Source organism: Coffea arabica, chromosome 2c, assembly GCF_036785885.1.
Source record: "Coffea arabica cultivar ET-39 chromosome 2c, Coffea Arabica ET-39 HiFi, whole genome shotgun sequence".
NCBI lineage: Eukaryota > Viridiplantae > Streptophyta > Magnoliopsida > Gentianales > Rubiaceae > Coffea > Coffea arabica.
Window position 1 is genome coordinate 61781495 of NC_092312.1, and position 25996 is coordinate 61807490.

At 34.7% G+C, this 25996-nt stretch overlaps 2 protein-coding genes across 5 annotated transcripts; one reads left to right on the forward strand and one right to left on the reverse strand.

Moving 5' to 3' along the window:
* The first annotated feature begins 13636 nt into the window (after positions 1 to 13636).
* LOC113700209 (uncharacterized) lies at positions 13637 to 17054 on the forward strand. Of its 3 annotated transcripts, XM_072076060.1 has the most exons (4): positions 13637 to 13774; positions 13930 to 14111; positions 14203 to 14294; positions 14643 to 17054. In XM_072076060.1, exon 4 carries the CDS (start codon positions 14656 to 14658, stop codon positions 16858 to 16860), a length of 2205 nt encoding a protein of 734 aa, XP_071932161.1. In that variant the 5' UTR covers positions 13637 to 13774; positions 13930 to 14111; positions 14203 to 14294; positions 14643 to 14655; the 3' UTR covers positions 16861 to 17054. The 3 variants fall into 3 exon arrangements, with proteins under 3 accessions (XP_071932161.1, XP_071932162.1, XP_027076528.2); XM_072076061.1 differs by lacking the exon at positions 13637 to 13774 and having other exon boundaries at positions 13820 to 14111; positions 14699 to 17054; XM_027220727.2 differs by lacking the exon at positions 13637 to 13774 and having other exon boundaries at positions 13878 to 14111; positions 14604 to 17054.
* Positions 17055 to 18485: 1431 nt separating this feature from the next.
* Positions 18486 to 25758, reverse strand: LOC113698848 (flowering locus K homology domain). 2 transcript variants are annotated; one of them, XM_027218796.2, is made up of 8 exons: positions 25621 to 25758; positions 25162 to 25465; positions 24033 to 24282; positions 22571 to 22719; positions 22202 to 22486; positions 19619 to 19813; positions 19044 to 19105; positions 18486 to 18739 (listed from the first exon to the last, which is right to left on the reverse strand). In XM_027218796.2, the coding sequence occupies exons 2-8, from the start codon at positions 25453 to 25455 to the stop codon at positions 18508 to 18510; spliced, it is 1467 nt and encodes a 488-aa protein (XP_027074597.1). In that variant the 5' UTR covers positions 25456 to 25465; positions 25621 to 25758; the 3' UTR covers positions 18486 to 18507. The 2 variants fall into 2 exon arrangements, with proteins under 2 accessions (XP_027074597.1, XP_027074599.1); XM_027218798.2 differs by lacking the exon at positions 19044 to 19105.
* Positions 25759 to 25996: the final 238 nt, after the last annotated feature.

Here is a 25996-nt window from a genome sequence, read left to right on the forward strand (position 1 = left end):
AAACCAAGACTAACAAAACGGGACGGAGGGAGTATGATAGATCTTGAGTGAAACTTGGAGGGAAGCTCTTGGTGGAGTTTTTGGAAGAAAAAAGCTCTTGTCTTGCATCTTATCTTAAGGTTTTGAGGTGTATCACTAAGAAACCTCTCTATTCCTTCTTATCTTATAATTTAAGTGACACATGACTTCATTATGATGGATTTCATGGAAGATTTCATGGTTTTGCTCGGTAGCTTGCAATTTTCATCTTTGATATGAGATGTTTTAGCTTTGATATGAACTTTTAAGCTTTGGTATCTAATTTTCCAGCTTTGATATGAATTTTCTAGGTTCGATATGCGATTTTCCAGCTTTGGTTGAAATTTCCAGCTTTACAGTTTAAAATTCCAGTTTTGATGTAGTTTACTTGGAGTTTTTTATATGTCAAAGTTTGATAGCTTTTGATGCCTAGAATATGTACCACATAGTCCCTATAACGTGTTAGTTTGATTGATTGCAAATTGCCATGAAACTAGGGTTGAATATTAAATGGTTAACTTGAAGAATTAGAGGACATATTGCTGGATTTCTTCTCCTTGTTGGCAAGTGAGAGAGAGTGAGAGTTGAGGTGTAACTTTAAGGTATTTTTGCTTTCCTTTTGCATATGATTTTATTCCAAACACTTGTTACAATCTTGTTCTTTACTTGTATATCGATTTAAGCCAAAGAAAGAGGTTTAAGTAAAAGAAAATGAGTTTTTCCCAAACTGTTTTAGAGTCGGAAATTCCCAGCTTTGAACATTACAAGTCTTGACTAGTTTTTCCTCAAAATTCTTGACTATAAATGACGTATTTTTGCCCCATATTATGCTTGAAACATTAAGCTATCATACATGCGGTTTCTGCCTTGATTTGAACAAGAAACTATGGCACTTCTGATAAGCGATATGAGGGTTAACCCTACAAATTACTCTATTTTCTAAGTGAAGTTTTGAAACTTACATTTTGTCATTTATGTGTGCCACAGGTGGGTAGATTCTTGATATATTATATGATCACAGGAATTGAGCATATCCAAGAGGACAAATCAGGGGTTTGAAGTGAAACGATTGTGATTTATTGGTGAGCGTTCCTTGTACGTTTGTGCAATAAATGACTATGTTGAATGTTTGTAAATGATTGTTTGAATGTTAAATACTTTCCAATAATTGTTAAATGAATTTTCAATGGGCAAGTGTGTACTTTATCGCACTCGACCTTAGTGAATGTGAATTTTCAATGATCAAGTGATTGAATATTACTTATGCATGAATGTAAGCCATGTGTACTATATCGCATTGGCTAAATTAGGCCCTTGCCCTTCGTTGCCAGTCGACTCGAGCCAGAAGTAGACTCGGTCGGAAGGTTGGTGACCCTGAGCCACTGTTTTGGTATACTCGAGTATGACCATGAAATCGGGTGGAGTACTGGCCAGTGAATGAAATACAATGACTGAATGAAATGATCACCATGGGAGTTTTTGTTTTCAAATGTTGGGAGTTATAAGGAAGAGATGGACGGAGAATGACTGAATAAATGATTGAATGAATGAATGAATGAATGGTTCCAAGTAAACATGTATCCTTTTACTAAGTGTGCTATTATTACTTGATTGCTCCAAATGTTTTCCTCGAATGGTTGTTGTTAAATGTAATATGTTCGTAAATTAACTGCTTGAATGGTTGTTTGAAACCTCACTAGGCTTCTAGCTCATCCTATTATATTTGTTTTCCTTGCAGGAGTGGAGGTTCGGAGTGGATAAGCTTGAACTAGTGTGTAATGATCCTCTTACACATGTATTTTGACAGACAGATTGTATATTGATAATTGGTGGTGTATCTTACATTTCATTTTTGGTTTGTAATTAAACTCGAATTATTGGTTATATTGTAGAACTATGATGTTCATTAGAGGCTTGAAAGGTTATTTTGAGAATGTATTGTAGTGAGTTCTGGCGAGAAATGGGTAGGTGGTCCACCAAACTCTTGGGTTCACCCTAGAGGAAGGTAGGATCAGCACATAAATTAGAGTTTTAACTAACTTTTCTAGTGAAATATGGTTTAAGAAAAATGGTCAATCCATTGATGAATTTGCTATTATTCTCATGTTTTTATAGATTTTTAAACATATTTGAAGATGATATTAAGTTGGGAGAGGCATTGGACAATAAGTGTATGAGAAACAAGATCAAAGAGCATGAAGAGGAGCAAAAATACTTCAATTGGTCAGTCCAATCAATTTTCCGAGTGAATTAGTCCCAAATCGGTTGCTCCAAGTAGTTGGAACCACTGTTGACTTTTACATTACAAACTTATGTTTCCAATTCCGATTCAACTTGGTGAATAATGAGAGGCTTTTTGGAGACTAGAAATAATGTAAATCTCCAATGTGAAATAGTTTTTAGGAATTTTGTAGGATAGACTAGTTTCTTTTCTCTCATTCAAAATTAGGGTTTTTATGGAAGATTGAAGGAAAAACAAGGGACTTCACGTCTATATTGGATAAGAGTTTCTTTTCCCTTTTCTTTAATGAATTCCATATTGTTATTATTATTTTCTTTTATCATGTTTTTCTTTATTCTAATTTTTGTTATTATTTATTCTTAAGGTTTTAGATAGATTAATTCTTTTTTAGTTTAATGTCTATCTTTGATTGATTGATGAATCTTGTATGCATGTTATTTTATATCTTGTGTTTTAATCTTTGCAATTAGTAGATTCTTGATTGTTAAGCATCTAAAGTGTTAATTAATTTACAAGAGTTATTAATTAACACTAGTTCATAAAAATATAAAATTTAAAGAGTTTACCCATGAAAGTCAAGAATCGCTTAGAGGGTAATTGCATATCTCTTGATTTTGATGAGTGTTTAGTTAGGTTTAGATCATGAAAGCAGACTAAATTTAGTTATTAATATGACTGATTCACTTGCAAAAGTGGTTTCACAACATTAGGAGACACACTATAGTTTTACACAATAATAAATTAATTAATCAAGATAGGAATGGTTAGAGCAATTAAAGAAATCGAAATCCTAGGAAGAATTTGTCTTTGTTGAGTTTAGTTTAATTGATTTTTGTTCTTTATTTGATATCTTCTTGGAATTTGATAAATATCGATAATTGACTAATCTTCCTTATGAAATCAATATTTGTTTAAATCCTCTCTACACTCATGAACAACTTGTACACTTGTAGAAAGAGAAGTAAAGTTAATTTAACTTCACACCAGAAAGCTCTTCTCAACTTTATCCTAGAATGCACAAAATTATTAGGGTCAAATTTATCCTTGTACGTCTCTTTACTCCATTTCCAAATATTAGGCTTTTATCAATTTAATCAATAATTGACCATATCTTTTTAACACATGATTCTAGTGACTTTTAAATTTTTTTTTCTCTTTGCTAATTTTAAGATATTGTTTTTCTAAACTTTTGTGCACATGTATCAGGATTTTTTTGGCACTTGATATAGATAGTCAAAACATAATAAACATAGAATATGAATGCTTGATTTCATGTAATGTGATTTTCTATTAGCTTGTAATTATAATACTAATATATACAATAAAGATTCATATTTAAAAATTAATATGATATTACAGTTGAATTATTTTAATAAGTATAGAAGTTATTCTTAAAGTTAAAAAAAAAAAGTCAAAATTCCTCATATAAGGCATATAAATAGTATAGCATGAATAAAAAAAAAACGGTAAACACACAATATAACACGAATGAACAAAAAATCATGTAATGTTCTATAATATATTTCAAGGTAATTAAGTCAAATATTTACAGATTGTATTCCTTTCTGATATCTAAAAACTAGTTATACCACTACTGAAACTAGAATGGACATTACATTCTAAATTGCATACCAGACATTAGAATAATAAATTTTCTTCCAGATAATTATAAAAAGAAAGGCATTATTGGTGGAAAGACCTTCAATTTAGGGCAGTCAGACATACCAAACAATAAGCAAGAGTAATGAACCAATCGGTCTTCCTAAAACTGTTCTGGTTCAACAATTTAATAATTGAACCGATGAGTTAATCTAGGTCAAAATGGTTTTTAAGAGTTATGGATTTTTGGACTTAATCGAACCAGAAGTAAACTAGTCAATGATTTAGCTAGTTGGACCATTTGATTTTGTCAGGGTTTTAAAACCGTGTTCAAACGCCACACGGTACTTAATTCCCATTTAAAGTAGTCCAAGTTTGATAACACAACTTATAATATATTGTTATTAATCCATATTATATTGTTATTTATTTATTAATTACCTTATATTGTATTATCTATCTAGTTGTCCTTCATAAAAGCTAAATGAATATATTTATACCATGCCTTTTTCATTATGTTTATGGTAACTAAACTTTCAGATCATTCAAGCCACCCCCACCAAAACTCAAGACATCAAATAATATATCCATATGTTGCATTGTATCTTTAGAATTCATAAGAAAAAAGAAGCTGTCAATTAGCATGTTGATATTGCATTGGGAAAAAAAATTGGGAGGTCGATTTGATATAGGCAAGAAGCTTACTGTTTAAGACCATATTACGTGATTGACATATTGAATGCAAATACAGCACTTTGATTTCAAGAAAACATATAATTCTTGTCTTTTTTTTATTATGGCAATATACTTTAGGTCTAAGATATGGTAATTAGGAACTGACAACATCGAGTACTTCTAAGTAGAGGTGTCAAAATGGGTGACTTGGGCGGGTTTGGGTTGGGTAGGGTAAAATGGGTAATGCGTATAAGTGAGTCAATTCATTTATACCCATTTAATTAGATGGGTATAAATGGGTAAGTCAAAAAATGAATTGGGTAACCCAATTACCCATTTATAACTCATTTATTTTAACTTTTTGCAAACTCATTTAAATTCATTTTTTCAAACTAAGTTATCAATTTATACCACTCTTTGTACCCATCATTAGTTTTAAATATTTACTTATAATGTTCAATAAACTTATTTACCAATTTTTTTCATTTATACTCTATGTCACAAAATTACCTATTATTTAATAATTGAATAATACGAATATAAAAATTTGAATTAAGTACTATAAAAATTAATCCAAAAATTTTGAACCCCTAACATTTTTTTCATATATAAATTCAAAATTTCATTTTATAAAGATAAGAAAATAGGCTAAAATTTATCATAAATTAGTAATGCTAAAAAATGAGCAAGTTAACAAACTAAGAAAAAATAAAATAATAAAATAAAACCAACAAATAATAATAATAATAATAATAATAATAATAATAATAATAATAATGTTAACATCATGACAAAATGAAAAATTTGAAAAAAAAAAAAAGGTAGGGGAAAAGAAGAGACTTGGGGGGAAGAGAATTTTAAATGGGTTAATTGGGTTTAATGGATTACCCAATAATACCCATTTATTAAATGGGTATTATTGGGTAACACATTTATACCCATATACAAAAATTTAAGATACCCATACCCATCCATTCATGGACGGGTACAGGTAAATCTAGTTAAGTGGGTTGATTTGCCACCTCTACTTCTAAGTAATCAGTGCTCCCATATCTTTCCACTGAGTAATTAGTCCTTACCTCTCGCAAAATCCAATTCATGATCCAGAGTACTCTTTTTGTGGTCTTAACCCAATATCACTACTCATATCCCACAACCATCTCAAAGTCGGACAATCTTTCCGTAGTTACAACAATACCAGATCCAATCCATAATGCCCATAATATAAACGACTACTCCTGTAGCCACAAACCAATTCTGCTTAGCTCAGTTCTACTGCCAATCTGTAAGTCCAATTACCATTCTGGAGTCATAGCCCACCCCCCAACCTGGAGTACACTATCAGTTAAGAAGCCTTCCTAAATCTGGGGCATCACGTTCACCTTCCCAAAACCGTTACTTCCTCACAAAGTCCAATCCGCAATCAGAACCAGCCCAATTGCAAAACAAAATCTATGATCTCAAGTGATGTGCGTTTAATTTATTAAAGTCTGAAAACTAAAATTTTAAATTTTAAATATGAATTTATTAAATTACTAAATTGTTAAATACTGAGGGTGCATTTGATAAAATTGAAATTTGAAAACTAAAATTTGAAATTTGAAGTATGAATTCATTAAATTACTAAATTGTTAAGTACTAAGGATGCATTTGATAAAATTGAAGTTTTAAAACTAAAATTTGAAATATGAAGTTTGAATTCATTAAATTAATGAATTGTTAAGTACTAAATCTAATACATTTGAGTGCATATTATATTAAATGATAAGTTAATAGTTTATCGCCTGTTCTTTAAAGCAAATTTTGCCTAGAAAATTCAGTGTCACTTAATTAATTCAAATGTTCAATTTTTAGTTATCAAATACGTCTAAACATGTTCAGATTTGAACTGATTAAATTTGAGTGTTGAATTAGGTTATTGAACATGGTCTAAATCTGATACATTTAAGTCTGTATCACATTAAGTGATAAATGAATAGTTTATTACTAAATTTTTGGAGCAAGTTTTGCCTAAAATAAGTGTCACATAACTAATTTAAATATTTTATTTTTTATTATCAAATACGTCTGAATATATTAAGATTTAAACCTATTAAATTTAAGTACTAAATTGAATTATCAAACAAAGTCATGCAAGATTTTCTTTATAGGACTTTCTGATGTCAAAAGCCCTGCACTACATTTCTTCAGAAACTCTAATCCATGATCTAAACTAGTCTAACCTTAGCCGTGTGAAGACCACACAAGATTGCTCTTAAAGTCTTCACTTTCTCTCAAACAAGACTCGATTAACCAGGTAACTTCTGAGGGTAAACTATATTCCTGTAATGTTTAAGCCAACTTATAAATAACCATCAATCTTGAGTATAAATAACAATTGAACCTTCCCCTATCTTTCAATGATGGATGCTAAGAGTTAAATATACGCTCCTATCTTGCATACCAAGGATCAATGACAGTCCCAAGATTTTATGTCGAGGGACGAACAGTCAAACATGTTAAAAAATAATATTGTAGCAAATAAAGTAGGGAAATATTATTTGCACTCCCCCTTTTTGTTATCACACTCCTACTATCATGTTTATTATATAATTTTCATTTATTAGGCTATAATATAAAATAAATGGTGCGAGTGTGTGGTAGTGGGGGAGGGGGGGGGGGGGGGGGTTGTTACGTGACTATAGTAGAAGGATGCTGCTTGCGTTCTCAGCATATCTGGGCGAGACTTCTAGTCTAAGGGCAGAGGCTTTGGCTATTTTGCTTGGTCTTCAGTTCTATTTGCAACAGAGTTTTGGCCAAATTTGTGTCCAATCTGATTCGTTAGTTCTAGTTGGAATATTGCAGCGGCATTTGGACTATCCTTGGCATATTCGGAGAGAAGTCCAACAAATATGACAGATGGGCTCGGAAGTTTTTACCATCTCTCATTGTTTTAGGGAAGCGAATGAAGTTGCTGACGCATTATCAAATGAGGGAGTCTCTCATCCCTAGAATTATATTCGAATCTACGACACCGTACCCTCGGTACCCCATTTGGCTCGGGGGGCAGTTAGGTTAGATCAGTTAGGAATGCCTTTGTTTAGAACGGTCAGGACTTTCTGAAACCTTGTGTATGTGCATGAGCAATGTTTGATTTTGTTATATGAATAAAATTTCGGGTGGCATCTGTCCCTGTGTAGGGGGTTAGCCAAAAAATAATAATAAATAAATAAATAAATGGTGGAAGTGCAATTGACAAAAAATTGAATGCAAATAACATTTCCCCATAAAAGTATAATAAACTTAAATGAAAGTTGTACAACAACTAGTAATAAGATATTTTTAGTTGTAAAAGACAAGGTAATAAGATTAGACTCTCTAATCATTTTATTTCCTAACAATACAAAGGATGTGAACTTGTGTTTTATGATCCTTCATTTGATCAAATATCAATTATTGTATTAACATCATTTTTTTTTTAATTATTCCTTTCTCAATGTCATCTGATCAATGTATAAGTAAAACATCAATCATTAAAAGACTCAATAGACTTGGTGACAATGGACAATTTGTAATACCTTAATAGCTATTATATTTTGTGTTTGTTTTTCACTAATACTCCAAGTTTTTTTTTTCCTTAAATCCAATTCAATCTTACATTTTGTGGTTCATTTACTAATTTTTTTAATTCAAGTCAATCTTACATTAGGATTAGTTAATTATAGACATGCATAAAGACAAATTTGTGTTTCTTTAATTAGTTACTATTTCAAAGCTAGACTAGCTACTAATGATTGTTTTCTATAATAGTAATCACAAGTAAATTCAACTAAAAGTTAGATTGTTATAAGACACTTTATATAAACAAAATTTGAAGGGGATACAAAACAACTTATCAAGTTGGGATAAAAAAACAACTTATCAACTTGGGAGGTCAAAGTGATATTACTCGCTTAAAAACAAATAGTCCAATAGTGATTTTAAGAAATTTTAGAGGGTCATTGTCTTTGCCCGTCCCAGCTCCGTGTCTGCCAGGATTGAACGTCTACATACTCCTGAGACATGAATCTCCAACTTAGAAAGCACAAAACAAGCATAGCACCGATAAAGCTTAATAATTTAAAATTTTAACTATCATGAGTATCATAATCAGATAATAATCAAATCTTAATATGTAATAACAAGCTTATGGGGAAAGTAACAGGAGCAAAAGGAGGTTTGAGAGTCAAATCAAGGATCTAACTGCTACCTAACTAATGTTTCTACTAGCAAAATTAGGCCTTGAAAACTCAAAGTGAGGATTTTCATCTCTCCTAGAATAACCTAAGATTCTCCCAGTGAAAGTTTTTTCTTGTGAGATTTCTTCGTTTGTTCCTTTGTTTTCATTGTTAGATCTATATTTTCTTAACATTTTTTTGTCAAAAATGCTATTTTTAAGGTTTTTTTCCCAATCTAAACTTGAAATGTATTTGGGCTTGCAACTATTAAATGCTAGAACTCACTATTAATGATGTGCACAAAATGTTTTGGAGTCTTTCTAAAATTTTGAGAATTTGGTGCTAGTGGTCATATCTTTTGTTAATTTTTAACCTTAGAAGTTGTTCTACTTGTAGCATGTTAATGATTTGATAGTGCAATTTTATTAATGAAATCATAAGTTCATGCCAAAAAAAGTACCCAACCTAGCATAGCATTTTCTGTAGTAAGTAGAGAACAAAATATTGTTAGTAGACTTCAAAATAAACAAAGAGTCCTCTATGTGATCTAGGAATTTCAATTCCTACCAATTTCATATTGGAAAACTACTTGAAAAACTTACACATAAAATACACCTATAACATATTTCAAGGCCCTATATTCTCGAATCCTTTCTACAGATATTAAAAATTAAATCCTAGAAACACTAATGACCTTAGATTAAAACTAATTGGTGAGGTATAATCTTTAGCTCCAAATTTATAAATCTAATTACCCTATTTTTTGCAAGTATATAGATTGCTTACTGAATATAGTAGATATTAGGTATCGATTCCACAAAAAAGAGTGATCAATTATCGATAATTTTTTTAACTCTTTTGTTATTTAGACTATTACAAATGCAATAAATTACATCTACACTACAAACATCTAATAAAAAGAAGTAAAATCAACAATAAAAAGCTCTTAGGGCTATGGAATTCCTAACTATTCCTGTAAATGAATCTACCAATTAACTAAGTGTTGTTACTTTGGCTAAGTTATGGAATAATTTCCTAATATATGTGATACCCGCTTTCACCGGTGTATCAACCCATATGTATAGTTAATCGATACATGCTTTCATGGTTATGAAACTAATTATAGGTTCATTTACTTTTATGAAATTACATGGAATTAAACCATCGAGACTACAAAGGTGCACTTCTATTTTTATTAGTGTAATTCCTAAGTTTAGCACTTCTTTAAACTAGTGTTAAATTTCAAATTTAATTGCAAACTTAATAACTTGAAATTATCATAATTAATGACTAGTTAATCATGATTATAAAAGCAAAGGCAAAAACCTCATCGGTTCTCAAACTATTAACCTTATATACTTTCAACCCTTTAACTATTATTCGTATACTTTTAACCCTCTTACATCTAAAAACATATATTTTTAATCCTTTTGTCAATTTCAACCATTACTTCCAATGAAATCTATCTCAAAGTGACATAATTTTGGTCTTCTTCAATCCTCTAACCACATCTAATACTGTTGCAACTACTGCACACCGATCAACGATCATTGATCGTTGTTGATCAATAGTTGACCACTATTCTAGTGTTATCAAATTTAAATAAAATTACACTTCTAGACTTTGTTTTTTGAGTAGATTCCAAATCGAGACACAAATTTCTATAAGATTACTAGTTATGAGTAGATTTTGCTTGTATATTGTGCATGGTATTGTTTCTGTTGGTATTAACAACTTGAATGGACAAAAGGGTTAGACTTATAAGCTTTTAGGAGCCAGATGACTAAAAATATATAAATAATAGTTGGAAGGTTAAAAGTGTACTGACTTAACAGTTTGAGGGCCAACCAAATAATTTGCTCTAAAACCAAAAGTGCTAAATAACTCAAAATAATAATATCAAATAATCAAGTAAACATCGGAAACAATTATAAAAAGTTCATCCATAACTTTAGGCATAAACATAACAAAATATAAAGGAAAATAAAAAGATATGCAAACTTATATAACTAAACATGATATTCAATACAAGAAATAAACTAATAGGAGAGGTATAATTTTTGTCACATAAGTTCTAACTCTCCATCTTTACTCTTGAATCTTTATCCAATTTTAACTATACACAAAGAAAAAGGATGATACAAACTAACATAAACTATCCTACACTAACCTAAACTAATGGGCCAAGAATTGAGCACGTTGCAGCCATTTTTACTGACCACAATCCGGCCCAGAATCCAGACCTGGATTGGGTTATTGTGCAAGGCCGGATTCAATCAGGCAAAATCTGATCTAGAATTCGGAGCCAGTTTCCTCTCCTATTTTCTAGATAAACTTTGCTTATTCAATTGAAAGCTTTTGCTAACAATCTGGACTTCAATCCAAACCGAGATTGTCCTTAAACATTTCTTGCTCAAGAAGTTGTGCTTCACCTTGTACATCCACGCTCATTTCTTCCTTTTGAGACTAGCCAATTCTGTGAGCTTTTGGACTTCAGCAAATGCATCTAGGTCTCATCTCATGTCCAAGTTCAATATCGTCCTTCATATCCTAGCTTAAAAATGCCAAAATCATACGAGTAAAAAGGGGCAAAACCTCAATTAAAACCCTAACAGCTCTTAGACCCAATTAGAGTCAAAATAACACTTTTTCTTCTTGTAACATTGCTAATATGACTAAAAATAACGTAAAATATTGTTCAAATGACTTATCACTAAGTATTTCCATTTATGATCTTATAACTAATCAAAGGACAAGGACTTATAACAATAACTGATAAGTATTTGTTTTGCATAAATTTTCACGTGCATTTTAGTTCATTTTTTTCATAGGGTATTGCACATACTTTGATGTGGAATAGATTTTTTTTTTCCGGCAACGATAGATGTTGTATAACCTACTCTAACCTAGTCTAAGGGAAGGGGCAGGGGATGGTTAACTAAGACCAGCCACATATTGTGACCAAATTGTGGGAGGTAAGGATTGATCCCCTAACCTCTAGCATCACCATTATTGTGATGATCACTGGACCAAATGGCCAGTGGGTACTTTGATGTGGAATAGAGTTGGACCAACATTAGATACAACAGCACGAACACGGTGGAATTAGAACTGCGAGGACCTGTGAAGAAACTAACCAATCGGCTACAGCAACCGGTGAGAGGGGTAAAGTATATCCAACCGGTCATCGAAATCGGGTGGAACCGTATTCACTGCAAAATCCCTACAACCAGGGTTCCGGTTTCCTATTTGATTTCCAATTCTTCAAAGTGATAAATAGGACAACTTAAGGACGTTTTGACATAACATAGGACATTTGTTTTAGCACTTTTAGGAATAGTTTTAGCTGAGAAACAAGAAGGACTTTAACTAGCCATTAAAATTGTATGCGGAAATTATTGAAGAAGGAAGAGCTACAAGCCAAATCTTAAAAAAGAGTTTCTCATCCTTTTCTCTTCACTTTTATTAATGAAGCTTATGACTTTTTTTTTTTTAATTCTTTTGTATCTTTTATTTGCATTATGAGTAGCTAATTTATTCCATCCTAGGGTTATGTTGGAATCAAATGTGTTTAGATAATTAATACACTATGAAAGTAGGTGTTATGAACTAACGAAATTAACCATAGTTTTGCGCAAGAAAAAATTAATTAACCAAAACAAGATTATTGGCTAAATTAATTGAGGAACTTGAAACCTAAGACTAGTTAGATTTTGGTAAGGCCTTGTTTGAATTGTGATTTTTTGGACAAAAAAAAGTGTACACTTTTTGTGAATATTTTTAAAACAAGTTTTAACCATTTTTTTGTGTTACATATATCACATCTTTCTATAAAAAGACAATCTCAAAAGTCAAAACTACATTTCAGTCAACATATGGCTCCATGAAAAAACAGTTCTTTGACTCCTCTCTTTTAAAAACATGTTATAAGGAAACAGATTTGATGACTTTCGAAATCTAACATGTAACCAAAACTTACCTAGCTACGTACTGTGTAAATAGCAAAGGTCAATTATTTGATGAATAAATTAATACAAGATTTTAAGAAAATTCATCATATGTATTTTGATTTTCAATAGGATTTTTCTCACATCTCGCGGGCTATGAACAACAATACCTGCATCTTGAGTGCAGAAGCTATATTTAGGCCATATAAATTGGAGTTGTAAATTACACTAATGTGGAAATATAATATAACTCAAATATCACAATAACAGCAGTACAAATTCCTTATAATTGTCTAACAGTCAAATATAAGTATTATGATATTTGAACAGAATATGTAACAACTTGATAGTTCCGAACTCTTCATGAAATGACAATGACACAAATTTTGATCATAGGAATTTCTTTAGATTGATAAAGTCAAGCGTTTTAGCATTAAGTGTCGTTCTTCCTTGCATCATAGCCTTGTATCTCTATGCCAGATTGCCAGCAATATGATAGGAATTTGATGACATATTTTTTTTTCTTTTTTTGCCTATCGTTTACTTACATTAAAAGTTTAGACTGTTAAAAAAATGAAAGAAAAAAAAAAAAAGAAATCATCCCTATGCCATCAACAAGATTAGAAGAAAAGCCGGTGAAAAATTAGCCAGCAAAGTAAAACAAAAGTAAAAATTAGTCCAACGCTCCAAATCCATCAATGCATCAAAATCACTATGAAAATCATACTGTCCAAGTCAAAATGGGTAATTATCCATACCAAGAACGGATCTTCAGCCAATTGTCATGAACCATATGGGAGATTTGTGCCATTCTTGTCCCACGAATTTGTGCAGGTTGAGTATAGAATAGATCCACTTAGGAGTCTAGATGGGAAGAAAGTTGAAAAAGAATAAACAAAAAGGGGTATTATGGTAAGTACGAAAAATGGGTGGAAAAGTATGGCCCAACATTTTGACTTAAATACCCATCTTTGTGGAGAGAGTCTCTGCCTGTAATTCCCATCTCAACCCTCCCAACCCCTCTTCTACCCCTCAACTTTTGGCTGCGGCCATCTCTCCAGACTCCAATCCATCCTTGCCCTTACTCTCTTTTTCCGGTTTTCTCCTCTCTTTCTCTCTCTCCCTCAACCAACTTACCCGCCATTTTCAAATTCTTCTGTATTCTGTTATTAACTGCTCCTTCAAAATCCAGTTTCTCTTGTCGCAAAGACAAACCCTAATTAGCTTTTTGGGTTTCTTTTCTTCTGTGAAGGTTGAAGAACGGTGCAGAAGGATCAACCATCAAAACCCGGATCTTTTCTTGGCTTTTCTGTCTGGGTTTTCGATTTAAATTAGGCCCAGATGATTTAAATTCTCTGTTTTGGTTCGGCAGTTTCAAAGATTGGATTTTTATGTGAAAAACCAAGGGCTTTCTGTTTTTGAGCTGCTTTTTAGGTATTTTTCTTCCTAAGATTGCATAATTCTTTAGTTATATGTAATTTCATTGATTCATGATTTTTTTTTTCCGCTTTTGGTGATATTGCAGCTGTAAATGAAAATATTTGTTTGGTTGGGGATGGAAATTCAATATCCTGTTGCTTCCAGTTGTCAGCGTCAACAGTGACAACAGCAAGTGAGGTGAGGTTTTTTTTTCCCTTTCATTTTCCATTTCCTTTTGGCCTGCGGCAGATTTCGGTCCTGGTTACTGTGCTGCTTCTTTCTTGGGAAAAAAAATTGGCGCTTGTCTTGCTTTTATTGTTGGATGCTAGGATTGATTGATTGAGTCTGAGTGGTAGTTTAGTGTTTGCTATTAAGTTTGGAAATAGAAGCAGAAAATTACTTTAGCTGCCAGTATTTGTTGTGTGTATGTTATCCATGTATTAGCTGTGTTTTTGTTTTACAAATCGTGATAATTGTTAAGCGATAGATTTGCATTTGTAATTGAAGGTTATTAAGTTCTTGACTTGTGGTGAGTTGTGACTGAAGTAACTGAAGGAAAATGGCGAGCCACGAATTGATGATCAGCAAAAATCATAATGTAGGCCTCAGCCAGAACCCAAAGGTTGTTCTAGGACATAATCACAATGTTACTATGGCTCAGAACCATGAGCATGATGTGGTTTTGACTCGAGATAGTGAAGAAATGGTTTTGAGTCAGAGTCATGATGATGATGATCAGGAGGATGATGGAGATGAATACGAGCAAGAAAACGGGCTATCAGTGGAGCAGAAGCCTGAAAATGAAGGACAAGAACTTTCTCTTCCTGGAGAAACTGAAGAGTTGGATGTATCCGAGCACAATGAGTTGGCTGTTTCAGGAAATCAAGAACTTGATGAGAATATGGAATTAGCCATTGTTCAAAATGAGGAAATGGGTATTGTGCCTGCAGATGACATGGATGCTCAAGGCCAACTTTTGCTTACATCCACCCCTGTGCTCCAGGCACGTACACTTGCTATAAGTCCCGATTTCGAGCTGCATGTGGGACAGGAGTTTTCTGATGTTAAAAGCTGTCGAAGAGCTCTGAGGGACACAGCTATTGCTCTTCACTTTGAAATGCAGACCATTAAATCAGACAAAACTCGATTTACTGCTAAATGTGCTGCTGAGGGATGCCCCTGGCGGATACATGCTGCAAAGCTTCCTGGTGTACCTACTTTTACTATAAGGACCATCCATGACAGTCATACATGTGGAGGAATCTCTCATCTTGGTCATCAGCAAGCTTCAGTTCAGTGGGTGGCTAACTCTGTGGAGCAGCAGCTTCGGGAAAACCCTAACTGCAAGCCAAAGGAGATCTTGGAAGAAATTCACCGAACGCATGGCATCACCTTATCCTACAAGCAAGCTTGGCGTGGAAAGGAGCGAATCATGGCTGCTATGCGTGGCTCCTTTGAAGAAGGTTACCGCTTGCTTCCTCAATATTGTGAACAGGTTAAGCGGACTAACCCCGGAAGTATTGCTTCCGTTTATGGAAGTCCAAGTGATAATTGCTTCCAGAGGCTTTTTATATCATTTCAAGCATCAATCTATGGCTTTCTAAATGCTTGTCGGCCCCTCCTAGGTCTTGATAGGACTTTCTTAAAAAGCAAGTATCTTGGTACTTTACTGCTAGCTACTGGTTTCGATGGAGATGGTGGCCTGTTTCCTTTGGCATTTGGTGTCGTTGATGAGGAGAATGATGATAACTGGATGTGGTTTCTTTCTGAACTTCATAACTTGCTGGAGATCAACACAGAGAACATGCCTAGGCTCACAATTTTATCAGACAGGCAGAAGGGCATCGTAGATGGTGTGGAAGCAAACTTTCCGACAGCTTTCCACGGGTTTTGCATGCGTCATCTGAGTGAAAGTTTCCGTAAGGAATTCAACAACACAATGCTTGTAAACCTATTATGGGAAGCTGCTCATGCTCTTACAGTAATTGAATTTGAAGCTAAAATTCTTGAGATTGAAGAGATTTCACAAGACGCTGCATATTGGATTCGGCGAGTTCCTCCTCGTTTATGGGCTACAGCTTACTTTGAGGGAACAAGGTTTGGCCATTTGACAGCTAACATTGTGGAACAACTGAATACTTGGATACTCGAAGCCTCGGGTCTTCCAATAATTCAGATGATGGAGTGTATAAGAAGGCAGCTCATGACTTGGTTTAATGAGCGCCGAGAGACTAGTATGCAGTGGACAACAATCCTTGTCCCTACAGCAGAGAGGCGTGTAGCAGAGGCCCTAGAACGTGCTCGCACATACCAGGTTCTTCGTGCAAATGAAGCTGAATTTGAAGTAATATCTCATGAGGGGACAAATATTGTTGATATACGAAATCGCTGTTGTCTTTGTCGGGGCTGGCAGCTATATGGTTTGCCCTGTGCACATGCTGTAGCAGCACTACTCTCTTGCAGGCAAAATGTCCATCGGTTTACTGAGAGCTGTTTCACTGTTGCAACTTACCGAAAGACATATTCGCAGACGATACATCCAATACCAGATAAAACATTATGGAAGGAGTTATCTGAAGGAAACGCAAATGATAGTAATGTTGGCGAGACTATTATCAATCCTCCTAAGTCTCTTAGGCCACCTGGTCGACCAAGAAAGAAGCGAGTCCGAGCAGAAGACCGAGGACGTGTAAAGCGAGTTGTGCATTGTAGCCGTTGCAATCAGACTGGCCACTTCAGGACAACATGCGCAGCACCTATTTGAGTCTCATAGTGGAAGGTGTTCGCTGCCTTAGAATTTAGTAAATGTTTCTTGTGCAGAGTGAAGATAGTTTGTTAGATCTTGCTACTATTTGTGGAGTTCTATTATTTATCTTTTGCAAGTTCATAATGTAATTCTTGCTACTGGCAATCGTGTTTAGACTCCCCTTTAATAAAATGATTAGGTCATCTACAGAAGTCTGTTTTAACCATTAAGTGCCAGTAATTTATCCTGAGCGTTTATTTCCTAATTGCCTTGTTGCACTTTACCATTTCTTCTTGTTTTCCAAAAGATGAAGCCTACAATGTCAAAGATGTTAACTGAAGGCAAAAACAGGTAATGGCCACTAGATCTTTTGAAGTACTACATGTGGATCTTTCCTAACTGATATTTAAGGGGGCTGATTCAATATTCTTTCTTATTTGAGCTGCTTTTCTGGTTTCTTGCCACGTGAAAAAGTGCTGATAATATGTTTTCTAGTCATATAAAAATGCTTTATATTTTTGTATTCAGAAAAGACAGCAGGAAGAGAGTTTCTTGCTATTATTTATCAAGCTACATCCAAATTGAACTGGAGACGAGAAATTTGCGGTCATCCACCCTACCACCTTGGTCATGCTCCCGAAAATAGGTTAAGCGAAATAGATGAAACTTTTCTCATAAACTCCTTCCCGTTGTATTGCATATTGAACTTCTTTCGCTATTGATCATTTCCATTCTTGGAAGAAAGTTCCCTTTTTCTCGTTTTCATTGGATTTGTCTCACCTATATGTGAAAATTATATGAAGAACCACTCTTCTTAGTTTTCGTCCAACAAAAAAATGTCAATTCAGCATAGCACTATTTCAGCTTGGAAAACGCCAACCTTTGGCTTTGGTACACAAGTATTGTCTTGTAGTGTAACGAACCCTTGTTTAAGTGCTTATGTGATTCTAATGGTATTTCTTGGGTTTGTGCTGGTGGATTTCCTCCTGTGTCTTTTACCGGTAACCTTGAGTACACAGCCAAACAGAGTAGGCAAAAGTCAGAATGACGTTTCAAATATATCCAACATCCCAATCTCCAATTCAAACTCAAAATGATCTGTGATTTGCAGTTTACAGTAAAAACATGAATCATACTATTTTACCCCATCAATTTGTTTACGGTATTTATTTATCACCAATGTGGAATTTTTTGAAGGTTCACAACTCTAATCATAAAGCCACGGCATTTGCACAAGCAGCAGAAAGATTATTGCGTTCCTTGGAATTTCTTCCGCAAAGCTTGGATTGTTTCCTTGTGAACAAGGAAAATCTAGAAAGATAAATAATGAATCCTTCTGTGCTTGTTTAAAAATCCAGTTTCTTCAGTTCCAGTCATGTTGAATCAAAGAAATCGAAACCTAAAAAATGCAATTCGACAAGAATTCATCATGAATATAAAACACGAATATTTAGTTTTAATTAGCAAGTTGTGTATGAACCCAATGACAAAGACCTTATTCCCTCCAAATGAGTAGCAAGGAAGCTATAATCACAATTACTTAATTCCATGGTGACATAATCCTAAAACACGCAAGAAATGTGTTTGTTAACCATTTTACTGACCACTGTAAAGAAATAAAGAAAGAATCCCACAGCATAAGATAAGGTACCAAAAATAATCTTTTTAAGCAATTAGAAGTTGACCAAAATGACATAGTTTAATGTTTTCATATGAATACGGTTCAGTAACCATAGTTGGTGCCATAGACTGAGCCATAGCCCCCACTCTGTCCCCCAAGACCAGGATTTGGAGGGGCAGGCGCATAGGGGGTATTCGAGGCCGCATAAACATTGTAGCCTTGGTCAGCGTGTGTAGCTGTCTGTGTCTGTGCTGCTGCAGCATCTGCCATGAAATTCTGCAACACAGAAGCAAGCAACAGTTTGGATAAAAATATGACCCCATTTTGATGCAAAAGAATGAATAGCAAAACTAGGACACCATTTTATACTGGGTAAGTCCAACCCCTAGTTATTGCAGCTTGTAATGAATATTGACATGCAAACCACCATAACTGTCACGTAGACGAGAAGTTATGGTCTTAGTTGATGGAAAATGCCCAGTTAGTATTTCTTTTCTATTCACTCTTTTACTTCCTTAAAAAGTCAAATAAGATAAAGGGTAGATGGAGAACAAGAAGAAAGAAGTTGGTTTGAGATTACAGGAGAGTCCCATCCCAGGATCCGATATGGGCCACTAGGGGCTGCAGAATGGAAAGTGTAAACTACAATAAGAAGGACGGTTGTCAGAAACTGTTAGTACGAATAGTAACTAATAGAGACTAGAATTGCAGAAATTCCAAAAACTTAATGGCTAATAAATATCATCAGAAGTTGATAATAGATAAATGAAAATACATACTGAGTAAAAGATAGACACTTTTACTGAGTGACTATTGTATTTTCTAGCAGCCATTGAACTATAAATCACCCTTCTTTCCCATAAATCCAGAATTCTCGTGTTGTAAGCTAATACAAAAGACATCTTAAGAATTAAGTCCCCCAGATTTTCTTTAGTTTCGATAATTTTAGGAGAGCTACATCCAGTATATTGGTCATAAATTGATAACATTGTAGAAGCTCCTAAGTTGTTAAAAAAAAAAAAAAACAGATAATTTAAGATAGAAAAAAATGAATTTTAAAGGATGAGATCACATATATTTGCACCGGTTATACTTTAAGCCCGACTTAACAGCTATGCATAGGATCAATTTGAAATCTACAGTAAGAAACATTGCCTGAATCAACTGTTGAGCTGTTTGAACTTGAGATGCACTTCCATTAATCTCAACTGTCATTTCTCCTGGTACTCCCCTGGTTTCCTGTATGGTAACAGTGGCACCACTAAGCCGCCGAATGTAACTTATATTGGCACCAGAAGTCCCAATTACAGCATCAGCATAAGATAGAGGAACTTGCATTTGTTGTGTGACCTGCAAAAGTAACGACTTCAGAACACAATTAAGGTGCTAGTAACTAGGGAGACAAGCTAACAGCGAATCTACTGTATTGATCTGATCTGATTTTTGCACAGCTCAAAAAAGCATATTCACTGTAGATTCATCAAATACTTAAATCAAATGAAGCCAAAGAGACAGTTGTAAGACTCAGCGATGCACTAACATTAGTTATATGCTTAGGCCAGAATTAAATCAGTCAGATGAGCATAAAACTCAAAGAGCAAGCATATCACTCAGGCAGACAATCCATTAAATATTCAATAGAAAATCAGATACTGAATATGAAATTTTCCTGAAGTCAAATGTAGAAGTGATGAGCCATTACAAAATATGATTTGGAAAATCTGCCAAAAGGTAATAGGCAAAATTGATATTTGTAAATACAGTATAACATATTAGAAATTTGGCAGCGGATAAAAGAGTACCGTCCAGCAAATTAATAAATTATTATCTGCCTTCTAAAATTACCTAGACGAGCTTAATTAGTCAAAAGATCTAAACTACTTGACAAGTGTAAGAAAATTACTGTGTATCTGTAACAGATGGACTATTTCATGTACAAGAGTAATTGAACATTGTGTGATATGCATTTAATCAGGCATTGTTTTCATTCTTCTTGCCTTTCTTCCTTGTTCTTCTGCGTTTCTTTCCTCCTCCTCCTCCTTGCAACCTCACAAATCCCTAATCTACCCTAATTACTAAAATCCCCTCATTCTCCAACAACAGTCAAAACCCAAGAAATATCAAGAGGAAAATGAAGGAGAAGAAGCCCCTTTGAAGATGAGGGAGTTTAGGATCTCCAATGTCAATGCATGAAAGGTCCTTTAAATCTCGAGTAAAGAAATACCCAAGTGAGAGGCAAAAGTTCCTTCAGGCAGTTTAGGGCATGTAGCTAGACATGCGAGACGGGTGCCCAGCTCAAAGCCTGGTTACAACAACCCAGGCCCTTCCATCTTTACCAATCTGTCCCTTCTAAAAATTAGAACAATAAAATGAATGAATAAAAGATTCCTTGGTCCTCTACCATTCTTCTTTCAATCCACGAAAGAAATCGCAGTTGAGACTTGATGTAATTGAATCTCTAAAATTCTCACTTTTATCACCGTTTCACAGAGTGAGAGGCAATAATATTGTATTAATATTAAACTTGATGTTGCAATAGTTATTTTTTTTTTTTAAATTCAAAAGAGTCAAAGATTGATTAAAGATCTATTCTGATTTCTCTCTCATCCCAATCCCCTTGGTATGCTTGTGCTGTTTGGGTGGTGTCCTGATCCCGGTCTGATAGTCATCCACCGCCCCCCACCCACTGTTGAGAGTTTTCAATTTTATTTGCACAATTTAGTGTGTTTTTTTGAATGTGAGCGAATCTGAAGAAGGAAAAGTTTAAGGTCTAAAGAAGTGTTATAGAGATGGTGGAATGCAGCTGGGCGCTTAGACAGATGAACACACTAAACTAGTGAATTTCTTACATGTAATGGAACATTCTTTAGAGTTGTGAATTTAATTAAGCTGTGAAGTAATTTAGATCTGCAGAGTGATTAGGGGTATTTGAGCAATTTTAGACAGAACTTTCCAAGCCTGATTCTTTTAAGTAGTTAAAAAGAAGTTCAACAACAAAATTTGCAACTACGATATCTGATGAACCTAGAGACACCTCCTACTGATGTTAGTCAGTCCTTTCAGACTCTTTAGAACTGGTTTCATTTAGTGGCCACTTTTATCCCTGGAAGTACTCTATATGAAGTGCTGCTAGGCAGACCCTAGGTGTCCAGTGGTGAGTTTTAGAGGGTGTCTGTGGCTGGCTGTAGGTAGAAAGCTTGAATATCTTTTAAGAGATTGCTGAGGAAATAAAGAAGTGCAGTCAGTAGCTTGCTGTCAAAACCCCAAATTAAATAGCACAACACATATCAGGATTTTTATATCAAAGTATTATTAGTGGAAAGCTAGTAACGACCTTATTAAAAAGCAATTTTACTCTCAAAGGAAGTCAACTAGATCCTTCTCATGCAATCAGGAATTTCCAACACAAAACTCTCTCTCCAGGTCTCTGTGGTAAAAGGAATTTCAGGTGATCAAAAGATTGGCCTAAAATGATCCAAAATTCATTATGTATTGTTAATGCTGTATTTGCTGTCCATGGAGGAAGTATAGGGAGTAAGCTTTCATGCAAGCATAATTTATTGGATCATCTACTAATACAAAATTTTTCATTGTTACATAACCTAGAATTTGCAGTTAGCTTTAATTATAACAATGCAATCCTTAACCCTGTTCATTTTACCATTTTTTCTTTTTTGAACTATAAATCACTACCATATCAAGTGAAACAAAGCCACATTCTTGAAAGAAGAATAAAACCTGAGTGATTATTGATTGCACTGGCTGGTTGTTCGATGATGATTGCACTGCCGCTGGAGCTTCTCTGCCATAAGCTGATATGCCCTGATGAGGCTGTTTTTCCAGATGAGGCAGCATCTCAACTGGAGAATAAAAATTTTCATGTTGACGAGGAGCTGCCGGTGCAAATTGGGAGTTAATCCCATATCCAGGACCTCCAGAGACACCTGGAGGAAATGGATGAGGCGGTGGACCCCAGGAGGGGATTGGAGGTGCATATTCCATTTGCTGAATTGGCTTTTGCATCTAAAGGGCAAAATAGATCAGGACTGAACCATCAGTTGAAATAAACTATTACCTCAAGCTAAGTGCGATGGGAAACAGACTTACATGCACTTCAATTATCGGAATTATGCTGCGATCAACTAAAAATTTCCTCAAATGGGAAGCAATTAATTCAATGGCCTTGTGTACAGCTGTAGGTTCTCCTGCAACTTCCACGATCCTATCATCTGGAAAAGCAAATATGGGCAGCTCCTCTGCAATAATTTGTCACAGCAATTTATTATTATGAAATCTACAGATAATTTGAAACATTTAAAAGCAGAATCGAGACCATTGAATCACGAGATACTGCTACCAATAATTTCCCAGGATGTCAAATGCCCAATTATCCTATTAAGCAAATTACAGGAGAGTGACACGGAGAATGTGTCAGAAAATTGTAAATTTATCCTGGTGCTGCAGAGGCATTGATTCTAGTTTTTGCCTGGTAAGGGTAATGCTCGAGAGACAGTACTGCTTTTGGATACCAGGAGAATCAGCAGAATTGATATACAGATAGGTGCTACTTATGTTGCTGATAGGGAATTCGGGGATTTGCTGGGATTCTACTAGGATTATGGGCCTAGAAATCATGGAGAAAGAGTGCAATTGGGAAGGGTTGAGAGGGGTAAGGAGAAGAAAGGTGATTGCAGGTTCCCCATGACATTCATGCTGCCAGCTCACAGGGTAAGTAATCGTTCTAATGATCTTTTCCGAGCTTCAGCAATTCATTCTGAACTCTGAATCAGTCTGGAGTTGAAACTTTTCACATACTGCTTCCTTTTTTACATCATAATTCAGATAAAACAGCAGCTAATATACACCAAAAGTTAATGGATTTCTGAAACTGATTGCAGGATATTGCATAGTATGGTTCTAATTACCCAGCATATTCAGCAAAGTATGGTCTACTCCCATCACTAAACTGTTAACCTGGATTCTTGATTTATAATACTGCATTCCTGGACAATAGTCAATATTGCATTTCTTGACTGAATTTATCCCTACAAATCCATCCATGTTTTCCATTTCCATATCCATTTCTCAAATAAAAGAAAAAGAAGAAAAAGCACATCCAAGAAGACCAAGGACCTATTGCTCATTAAGCTGTTTGAGCACTTGCCACATGTGGTAACATCAAAGACAAATTTTCAAACTTGAAGAAGCGAGAGGCAACAATTTAGAATGACAAGTAGCTCTTTTCTCTACAAAATACAGGGCAGATTCCTAGTTTTTGTTTCTCTATTTCAGATCCATCACTGTAACATTGAAGGGAGATGTAAATTAGGAGATCTCATTGATTACAGTTGCAACAGTCAGCTGCTAATATGTTGCCCAAAGACGTATAATATGTTATTAAATTCAATGAGCAAATATCACCTGATTATCATGCAGCTTTCAGGGAGTTCAAAACTTACTATCATGCACAGATTGAAACAAAGGAGTGCAGAGCTTTACCTTAACACACAAAAAAATCGAGGCTTTATTCACAACCAAAAATTAAAGGGATATAAGTAGAGAATAAAACCTGCTCCAAGAACTCTAACAATACAATTAGATGCTTCTTGAATGGATTTGACTGTCGCGCCTTGTTTTCCAATTAAATTCCCTGCCTGTGCAGCTGGAACAAGCAGCCTTGTTGAAACCTTGCCTCCTACAGGAGCTGCATGAGATGAATCACTGTCCAGTCCGTCCACAACTCGTTTATGGACTCTTAGAAGGCCTTCAATAGCTGGCGGTAGAGAAGAATCAGGCTCTTCCTTGGCAGATATCATCACCTTTCCAAATAATAATATATATATCAAGATAGCAGAATGATAGAAAATTGTTGCAACATAGAATACTTAACAACCAAGAGGAAGATACTGGAAATCCCAGGAAAATTCTGAAACCACTCTTAAGAGTAGAATACTAATTTCTTAAAAGCATCTTGAAGAGCATACATCAAATTTATCATCAAAAAATCAGAAAAAGAAAGATGGTCAACACAACCTGATGATGCAAACATCAAAAGCAATGATTTAGGAGTTGGAGAAATGTGCTGGAGGGATAAAACAGTACAATAGATGTCAGAATGTGAACTATGATACAAATATAATATTACCTAAATAATAAAAGTTTCATCATGCCAATTAAACAAGAATAGTATAATCCTAAAACCAAATTTCAACCCAGGTAAATGTTCAAGATGTGTAACATTTATGTACCGCACAAGGTTTTTGCTCCTTAGCTATGATTATCCATTCCAAGGCGCAAATTTACACCATATTAGAAGAACTAAAAGGATACAGTATTTACTCTTCTTCCCAAAATGCCATTGAATTTACTTCTATTCCTGCTAAAAGGAAGCATGTTGAAGAAAAGCTGGTCATACTCATGTCTAACGATTCCAACTTCAAAATAGATGCCTAAATCTCATTCTACTTAAACGGGCAGATTTTAGAAAACTAGTTTTACTATAATCGCCAGAGAGCATATATCAAAATCTATTATAACCTTGAAATCATTCTCGATAATGGGAAAAAAATGGGTTTATAACCCAAAAGAAATCAATTAGGTTTTACGCGATGCGCATCACAGGGCAACAAAACAGAGAAAGCAGTAAGCTTAACAATAAGCTTAACAACAATAAGCCAAGCAGAGCAAAGTATACATACAGCTCTTTCTGTTGTTCCAGGAGGACCATCGAGAATTTTGATGCGAGCTTTCGTCTCCTCGCACATTTTCTTAATGAACTCCCCTTTTCGCCCAATTATGCTTCCAACCTTCTGTGCCGGGACCAATATGCGGAAGACACTTTCTCCAGGCCACCCTGGCCACCTTTCACCACCGCCAGCAGCAACAGAATCATCTTCAGGTTCCTGTGCTTGCTCAGGCTGCGAATTCTCTTCTTGCCCGTCAACTTCGTGCTCATCCAAACTTTGATCAGGTTCAGCTTCAGGTTCAGCCATGAATTCGTCACTGAAGAAAACAGAGAAGAAATCAGTACGTCTGTGTCTGGTTCATGGAATCCAGTTAGGAATAGGAAACAATTTCCTTCGAATTTTGCTTTCTAGCGTTTGTCAGCAGCAAAGGAAGTTAATGAGGAAAAGAATCCTAAGAAATTAGTGAGATACGGGGCTTGTTTTCCGCCGGATTAGCCGCCGCCGGCCGCCGCCTGGAATTCAAAAAAACAGTGGCGATGGCGGTGGAAGTTTGTTACTGCTAGGGGATTTGGGCTTAAACGAGTGAAGAAGAGGAAGACAGAAATTTTGAAATTTCTACTTTAGCCCAAAACTTTTGGTCAATCCGGCCAACTCCCCCATATACTTTCCGATTTGTAATTTCCGCCTGTGCTTTTCTTTTTTCGAATTACATAATGATCCTTTTTTTCTTTTTTAAAAGGATAAATTAGTTTCATTGAGTGTCAATTAGGTTTAGTTAAGATTAAATTAGTTCCAATTTTCCCTCTTTTTAATTTTTTGTGCTTTTAATGTCACTAACAAAGAAAAT

Coding starts and splice junctions, on each gene's coding strand:
- LOC113698848 (XM_027218796.2), bottom strand. CDS start 25,455: ATGGCTGAACCTGAAGCTGAACCTGATCAAAGTTTGGATGAGCACGAA. Junction 24,283..25,161: donor CTGGAACAACAGAAAGAGCT/GTATGTATACTT, acceptor TTATTTGGAAAG/GTGATGATATCTGCCAAGGA. Junction 22,487..22,570: donor TTCCGATAATTGAAGTGCAT/GTAAGTCTGTTT, acceptor TTTGCCCTTTAG/ATGCAAAAGCCAATTCAGCA.
- LOC113700209 (XM_072076060.1), top strand. CDS start 14,656: ATGGCGAGCCACGAATTGATGATCAGCAAAAATCATAATGTAGGCCTC.